At 35.2% G+C, this 9,030-nt stretch overlaps 1 protein-coding gene across 1 annotated transcript; it reads right to left on the bottom strand.

Moving 5' to 3' along the window:
- Nucleotides 1–1,417: 1,417 nt before the first annotated feature.
- LOC144362634 (sialate:O-sulfotransferase 2-like) lies at nucleotides 1,418–7,910 on the bottom strand. Its single transcript, XM_078013742.2, has 4 exons — nucleotides 7,604–7,910; nucleotides 3,502–3,672; nucleotides 3,204–3,389; nucleotides 1,418–3,041 (listed from the first exon to the last, which is right to left on the bottom strand). Exons 1-4 carry the CDS (start codon nucleotides 7,893–7,895, stop codon nucleotides 2,674–2,676), a joined length of 1,017 nt encoding a protein of 338 aa, XP_077869868.1. The 5' UTR covers nucleotides 7,896–7,910; the 3' UTR covers nucleotides 1,418–2,673.
- Between the last annotated feature and the right edge of the window lie 1,120 nt (nucleotides 7,911–9,030).

The raw sequence follows: 9,030 nt of genomic DNA, 5'->3' as shown, positions 1-9,030 counted from the left end.
ATGAGAACTCGAAAAACATTCACACTTTCTTTGATCACCTCCGTGCTTTGATAAACTTAGATCCCGAAAACTTTACCTACTTTCTCATATTCGAATCGCATATGCCATTTTATTTTAGATTGTAAGTGAGGGCGCTTACACTGATGGCAAGTCTGTTGGGATTTCGCGGTCACATGACTTTCGCGTTCACCCCTCGTTTACGCAATTTGTATTTATTTTTCAAGAATTTTTCATCGGAATGGCAACAGACTGCAAGCAAGTCTAACCCTGTACGAACACTTTATAGAAATATTCCGACATCGTCTTAAAAAGTCGCCTGGGATAAAAAAGGAGGTAGATTATTTTCAAAAAATAAGACTTTTTTTGTAAACATGTTTCAAGAAACGACTCACTGACTTTTCAGATTGAGAGATCAAATTGGAATGATCGGTTTACACTTGAAGAATCTTACTGCACAAAATCACAATTGTATACATGTTTAAATAGCTACATGCTATTTTAGCGAATTTTAATCCATGCATGAATTAACTGAATCTTAATTTAGCTAAAGTATCAACAATCTCATTGTGAGAATATACTTTATTTTAAATTAGTGACATCCTGAATTAGCGAAATTAAACGTTAGCTAAATTAGCTAAAACAAGTCATCTGACGATGACACAACGTGAATCTGTATGGGTGGTCCCTTTGTCTTTGTAACAAGTCTCAACAAAATCGGTCAAGCCATCTCCTAGAAATGACGATGGGCATACAAGGACCGAATTTGACTGAATTTTGGCATTAAAAATGGCCGCCAGTCGGCCATATTTGATTGAATCGGAAAATAAATTGACGTGCACCTGTATTGTCGACTACTATGTCTTTGTCATGTTAAAGTTTCAAAAAAATCGGTCCGGCCATCTCCAAAAAATCACTCCGGACGGACTTACGTATGCGAAACTACAAGCCCCCCCGAACTTTGTCCGGGTGGGGGCTAATAACATGCCAGCTGAATAGACATGTTTTACAGTATTCCCGCCTACATAAGCCAAGTGAAGCTAAAGCGTTACGACATAGGCGAAGAGGCGCCTTTATACTGGCCTATCTGAGAATTTATATAGAAAGCAGTGTTCGACTAAAATTATATTTTTATCCATCGATAATGGTAACAGTTTAGGAGTCTAGGTTTACTAAAGTGAAATCTACTGTAAAATGACTAATGTTCACTGGGTTTAAATTTCGCTGATTTAGCATTTCAGACATATTCAGTGGGTTTTAAATTCACGGTTTTATCATTTAGATAATGTGTTCTATGCTAAATTTAACATATTCAATGGGTTTTAATTTAGCGCATTTTCCAGTCAGCGAAATAAGCAAAATAAAAAACCAGTGAATAATTAATCCTTTTACAGTATTTTTAAATATATAATTACTGTCATTGCATAATGAACATAATGTTCAGTCAATCTAATTTTATTGCCTTTTATTACTAAGATAACAATGAAATAAATAAATGACCAATAATGAACTTCAGATATTATGAATTTTTCTTGGTTTATAGTTATACATACAAGAACACACCAGCCAATAAATTTGAACATTTTGAATTCGACAATATGACACAATCACGTGTAATTAACTGCATCATATAATATACTTCAGACAAAATAGCCACCGAGATCACGCTGAGAGCGAGATCCACGAGACTTGTTTTGCCTCTCAAATAATATTCTTTTGTCTCGCGTCACTTCGTCCACTATTCCAAATTACATGCTTGAACACGCCAGGGGAACAGTGGATGACGACGTAGAAGTAATATAATATAAATATAATGATAACTTCTACTTCGATGACGTGGGAGAATGAAGTAGATCTTGGGGGCGAAAATACGTCTCGTGGTTTTCTCGCTCTCCGCTAGATTTCGGCGGGCCTTTGCTTATTTTAAGTCAATAAAATAAAGTAGTATCTACCACATATTCTATCAAGGATATCGCTCTTTCCATTCACACAAAGGAGCAATTATTTTGATCTTGGGATGTAATATTGAAAATATTACAAAACGTTTTTGCAGGAGATGGTGCGTGTGTAGACTGTCGCAGTCGGGGCGATTAATTTGTTTTTGTAGTTTAAATAAAATAACAATAAATCACGAAATGAACTTGAAGGTGTTAGCGCGTGATTTCGCAGTTACAAGGGATTTTGCGCTAACACCTCCATTTCGCAATTTATTTAATTTTATTTAAACTACAAAAACAAATTAATCGCTCCGACTGCGCCAGTCTAGTGCGTGTGATGAATAATAATATCACTATACAGAAGACACGTGACAATTTGACGTAATAGTTCTAAGAAAGGTATTTTAAATACAGGATATTTAGTTTCTTATCACAGATGACATGCAACAATTTTTTTACGTGACATTATATATGATATGATATGATATGATATGATATGATATGATATGAATTACTGGCTAAACATCAACATCTTGTTTTAAAATATCAGGACTAGGTTCTACCCATTTTTTTCATTACGAATAAATATTAATATTGTTAATATGAATTAAATATATGACGAAGTTAACGCGTATCCAAAAATCATACATCTATTGTTCCTCGTTCTTATTAATATGAATAATTGGTGAATCAGTTGTTGATGAAATATAAACATGAACCCCATACCGTTGAATCTTGTTCAATATAAGTCTTGGTCATACGTATGATTACGTACGCCCGTTACATTAATATTTGTAAGCAGCTTGTTTGCTAATCGTATATTTTCATCGATCACTGTATGCATATCTGCTGTGTAAGGGTCAAAGTCAAATGTCTCCTCTTTGTGGCGATGAAAGTTGCCTTCAATGTCCATTTCCAAACATTGAAGTCGTTCAGAAACTAGCGTTGTATTAAGGAACTCCAACATTCGTTTTACCTCATGGACAGTGTCATTTTTTAAGTCTTCGTAGTGTACAACTAAGAGCGGTTTATTCGATGAGATCCACTCGTACATCATGTTAATCCATTTTTTGAAATGTTCCATGGCAAAGTCCTCCCACTCGGCATCTGCGAATTGCAACAACGTGGTTAATTATATATTACATGAACAAAAACACCCGTAGGAGTGAAACATATACAATGATCATTTAAATCAACATCACAAAGTTTCATTTTTAATGTAAACGTATAAAATTGAATTATCACTAATTTTATTTACTGCACACTTACTGTTTCTAAATTCACGTAGAGGAATTTTTCCAGTATGTTTCATTTTGTGATAATGGTATAATGTTATGACCGCGTCATATGGATTTCGTATCAGTAATATTGCAGATTTGTATTCATCACGAAAACGGTGATCTTTTATTACTAGCGTCCGTCCACGTTTATAGTATTCAGTTTCGCCAGTAAAACCTGTGTGTGAATGACGTGACATGCTAAGAGCTGATAGAAGCGAGTGCATGGGTGAATTGCACGTGTAATCGAATCACATTCGTTTATGATGTAATATGAAATGTGGCCCTACCTCCAAGATACAGGTCATTGTCATAGGAATAAGCACCAGTGTACACCCCCGATGCAAGTTCTAAGAGATGTCGTGTCCAGGTATTTCCTGAACCTGGGAAACTCGACAACGCTACTAAAGGTCTCGTTGTGTTTGACCAGTTACCAAATGCAATGGAGCAATCAGGTAATTCTGTATAACGAATAGAAAAAAAACTAAGTCAACAATGATTTAAAACATATAATCAACATCCCCCCATGGCGAGGGGACACCCTAAAGTGCGTTCCTGCGTTCCTGAGTTCTTCCCATATTTGCCTAAATAAATAAATAAATAAATAAATAAATAAATAAATAAATAAATAAATAAATAAATAAATAAATAAATAAATTAAATCAATAAAATTAAATACCGGTATACAATTGTATTTACGTATACTGAACAGCATGTGTGCGATTATTGAGATCTAGAAGCTTCCAAGTATTATTATAGCTGGTTTGTTTTCGCATGCTTGACAAAATATACTAGAAATTAAATTCATTTTCTACTTAATTATTGTGAAGAACTTAATCACAAATTAGGCTTTATATTTGATTTTAATTATGCAAATGTCTGCATGTTTATGGAATGGACAAACATGATTTGATAAATACTTCTAGTTATATTACATTCCAGTTACGTATGCATGTTTTTTTGTTCAAAAACATCTTTCATTTCATGATAAATCAATAAATTATTTTATGTTTGCTTTCCTTCTGTTCTATTACTACGATTGTGCTTTGTGACAGTGTTGCATACTTAGATGAATACTCACTGATTGTAGCTATACTACTTCAATATCCTGTCTATTCTGACAAGCTTTCACCGAGGACCCGGTTTTCCAGCCTTCCTGTTTTTTAATTTGAAATTAAATAACTACGTAATTTTACAGGATATTTTGCGCATTATGAAAACCAGCCACTAAAAAGTGCAAAATTGCCATCATCATCTGTGATAACAAATAGTAGAAGCAGTGGATTCTCAAGATGTAGGGAGCCCTAAATTAACAGTAATTATTTTCATCGTAATAAATTGCATAAACGAAAAAGTGTGGTTAAATACAGGGCGATTTTGTGTTCGTTAAAGTTGCATTGCGAAAAGAACATGGTTGAGTGGACTTGGATTTAGATTGTAGAACATTGCACGAGTAGTGCTATAAAAGTATATGAAACTAAAAATGCATGTATGGATATTTGTTTTTAGTGGGCCGCACATTAGTTATTTATTCATATGCGCATTCGTGTCTTTGTAAAGACCTGAGAATGTTAGGGAACATTCGACTTCCCAGAAAGACATACTCATTTCTCAGTAAAAATTTTAATTTCTCGTTATCTAGACAAATTACATTATTTTATTTCCAAAAGATAACTTTATAGCAAAGTCTAAATATAACAAATACTAATAATGTAACTTTAACATTCATTCACTATTATTGCATCGCGAAGGTTTAACTGTTCATTTTTGATGTAAGACTATATAAAAACGTCAGTTTATCCAAATATGTTCAGACTTGATTTCTTACGTTACGATTATTAATAAAGTAAAATAAAGGTCTTTGGTCTCTAATCTGATTAAAATCAGATGTAGTGTACGGGCTATGTTTTTTTTTATTATTTTATTTTATTTATTTGTTTTTATTTTATTTATTTAGGCAAATATGGACAAGAACGTAGGAACGCAGGAACGCAAAAACGCAGGAACGCACTTTAGGGTGTCCCCCATGGCGAGGCTCATTCACAGCTCGATCTTTTGGGGGGCATATTTAGGACGGCAACCAGGAAACGCACTTATGTAAATCTAAAAAAACAAAAACTGTCCACACGCTGTAGAGGTAATGATGTCGGTGCCAGCAAAGCCAGTTTCACTACCGAAAGATTCAAGGCTTCCACAAACGAAATATCCATTATGATTGTAACATTGAGGCTACCTTCAAAAAGTCTTTAAATTGGTAATAATATTATTCGGAACAGTTCGTTCATCTAATCTGTCATCGTCGGCATTCCCGGGACCAGTGGTGATACATTCAACTGTACCTGAATACTTTTAGTTCCGGCCTTTCTGTTACGCGCCATGGCATTTGGCACTATTCTGTGCGCGTCTGTCGATTTACTAAAATTATCAAATCAGAAAACGTCTCACGAAATCATTTCTGAATACATGCATTGATTACAGAGTGAGGAATTTGTTCTTACTCTACTACCAACGGCCAGGAATGTGAGAAATGGTGTTTTTCGGTTAAATACATTATTTTTAAAAGCAGCATTTAGATATGATTAAAATGTACATATGATCGGAATTGTATTTACATGTCATTTCATACGTGTCATTAATCATAGAATCTGTATGCTACATGAGTATATATCTACACGATATGTCACAGCTGTAGGATATGTCAAGCACCCCGAGGCAGAGAGACATTTTCTAGACAAAATTGTCATGTATTTAGGAGCGGCAATAAAAACCAGACTTGTCTTTCAACCGATCTGATTATTGAACACAAGTTAATTCGCAGTATTAGGCTGCCCAGTTGATTTACTTGCGGTAGAGGTTGAAGAGGTAAAACAATATGCATTCTGTCAACAGCAACATATGCTGGTATAGATACAGCCGATAGTATATAGCTCTGGCAGCTGCGTACTTGTTATTTAGATGAATAGATTGTGTATCCCAAGGAGTAGTCAAATTTAATATCAGATTTTTTTTTATTACAATCAGGTGACGCAAATATAATAGCTGTTTAAATTTAATTCTGCATGCATATCGTTTAATTATTTACATTAATATTTCTCAAGATATTAATCATAATAGTTCATAATTTCGAAATGTACATGTAATGGTGTATTACGCAGTAGAAATTATTGTCAAGATGAAACTAACTCAACCAGTTCAATACAGCTACCAACAACATTTTATACCCTTCGACTATTCTATACGTTGTGTTTGCTTTAAGATGAGAAATTTCATAAAGTTTTAGTGAATTTTCTTTTCCAATTTTGGAAGTTGATATTTCTGCAACAGTTTTTCATCAATTATTGCGTTTTGCCAGATTTTTTAATTCGAAATAACCATCAAGGTATCTAAGTCAAATTTACAAACTGATTAGGGTGTTTGAAAATAAAATCTTTGTTATATGTATCTGTGATATGCAGCATGCGTATTCATTTTTTTCAGCTGCTTGTTAAAGGGCGGTGTTCGTCGCGCCGCTTCCTGTGTTCGACTTGAGACTCACAGCGACGAACACAGCACGTGTAAATTACATTTTTTGTTTACATGAAATAAGAACACGCGCTGTGCGACGCGCTGCCTCGGTAGAACGAAAGTTACACAAGTCAGTTGAAGCGGAAGGGTTGCCACCTGCGCACGCGCGGTAATTGAGTCCCAAGCGACGATATCAACACACGCTAAAAACGCAAAGGCTCATGGGTAGACGCTTGTTTGTAAACAACGACAAGCTATAGCCATCTGACGCATGCGCAGGTGACGACTCCCCCGCTTTAAAGACCGTGTATCTCATCCTTACTCGAACTGACATTCGTACAAATTATGCATTCAAATTGTTATGATAATATCAGTTCCTGTACTGATTGTACACAGCCGTACAATTTAATCAAAATCAGATTATTCACAAACGCACTGATTATTCGCACCAGTTGCACGGAAATTACACGAATTCGTTCCAGTGAATTTATTCTCAGCTTATTAACTGCAAATATTACACTGTCCATTAGCGCCATTTTATTGCCATTACAGATTACATGCACATTAGAGGTAGTCTCGGCGAGGGTGTGTAAAAATACTCAGTAAATAGGGTTCGTATTAGAATTACTCGAATTATTTTTAGTTGAATTCAGATGCATTTCTGGTGTGTACGGTTATTCTCAGAAGTAAAAAAGTTCATTCTTAGAACGTTTCGGGTACGCCGAATCTGATAAAATATATTTAAAATATTCCACAACCAAAATTAATCTAGTGGTTGTGTTTATTTTTTGAGATTTTCAAAATTTGTAAATGAGTTGGTCCAGGAATATGATTTTGTATTTTCTATTGATAGTTTCTAAAAACATACATCAGTCATTATAAACATACCTGTAAGCTTCTCAGCTCTGTCACAGGCAACAGAAGTGTTACCAACCCGATTATCGACATCAGCCGTATCGTTGCATATACTTCTATTCAAACGATTGTTCAAACTTTTTTTCTCGGTAGTATTGTTTGTATTATTGTAGGCACATTCCAGACTACTGATAACCAGTCGGCCGCTTGCAATTTTTAATATTACTTCGTCATACGATACGTACACGTAAAAACACGTCGATAGACAGGCTGTTGCGAGTATCAACGCCACAGTCAAGCGCTTCCAAATTAACGTTTGTTCCATTTCGAGAGCTTCGATTGCAAATACTGTTATTAAATCCTTCTGCGGCTGGTGTAATGATATGTGTGTGTATGCATAACTCTATTTGCTTTACCATTATTGCCACAAAATAATGTGGACTAATCAATTAAATTAAATAACATAGTTAAAAGTTCATCTGTCTGATGTATTATTGTTTCTAAAGCTAGTTTGAAACATTAATGCGCCCACTCAGGAAATACAACCAAAACAAGGTCAGCTTAGACGTTCAGTTGCGAGACATGACAAAAAAACAAACAAAACAAACGCAGCCAGTGCTACATTTCAAGAATAAAAATACAAAATAAACGCAATCAAAAGCGCCGACCACGCGCGTTGGAAACGCGTTGCGACACAGTTTGTGCTGACCATTCCACTCACGCAAACAAACACACACACTATTCTATTCCTGGCACACTTAATATATTGAATATGTTGGCAAAGAAAAACACCACAAGGGGAAAATTTGAGTTTGTATTAACATCACAGTCAATATATGTTTATTGATCATTAGGTTAGGCATTCAATGTGATATCAATATGATGCATACAGCGGCGGTTATGTCACTTATGTGGCCAACTTGGAGACAACGATCATGCGACAGTACTATAATGCTCGTCTATAATGTTCAAGTATCCAACTTTCTGAAGAAAAAAACATGACAAGCATCAGCAATAATTTCTAGTACCTCCTGAAAAATAGCGTAAAAAGAGTCCGTGTCACGTGGGAGGCACCCTTGACTATGTTTGCATGGCAAATTCCATGTGCACTGACAAGTACGTTCAATGTCAAGTTCGGCTTTTTTGCGTACCTTTGGGATCCGTGGTACATCGTGGCCATTTCACAATGTAATCTCATCCGTACAATTAATTAAATAAAAATTTAGTATATTAGTTTTATTTGTGACTCGTTGTTAACATAACTCTGTACTATGGTATTGGTGATATATGAATTGGGTGCCATAGGATGGTACTTGATGGCCAACCAACCTAATCAAATATGTATTTTGCATTGTACGAGTGCAAAATAAGTTATTAGGATATTAGTACCAGCTGTTTTATACGCATGCGCATTGGCCGATCCTGTCAAATCTCGTCATCTGTTTTGGGGCGTGTCTGGT

This window comes from Saccoglossus kowalevskii, chromosome 22 (genome assembly GCF_978046115.1).
Source record: "Saccoglossus kowalevskii chromosome 22, keSacKowa6.1, whole genome shotgun sequence".
Lineage (NCBI taxonomy): Eukaryota > Metazoa > Hemichordata > Enteropneusta > Harrimaniidae > Saccoglossus > Saccoglossus kowalevskii.
The sequence above is the reverse complement of the archived record's forward strand: the minus strand, read 5'-3'. Positions and strand labels throughout refer to the sequence as shown.

Bases quoted from the DNA above. Each gene is read 5' to 3' on its own strand.
- LOC144362634 (XM_078013742.2), bottom strand. From the start codon at position 7,895: ATGGAACAAACGTTAATTTGGAAGCGCTTGACTGTGGCGTTGATACTC. The intron at 3,673-7,603 runs GTATGTTTATAA...TTCGTTATACAG, and splicing joins CAGAGCTGAGAAGCTTACAG to AATTACCTGATTGCTCCATT. The intron at 3,042-3,203 runs GTAAGTGTGCAG...TGCAATTCGCAG, and splicing joins TCTACGTGAATTTAGAAACA to ATGCCGAGTGGGAGGACTTT.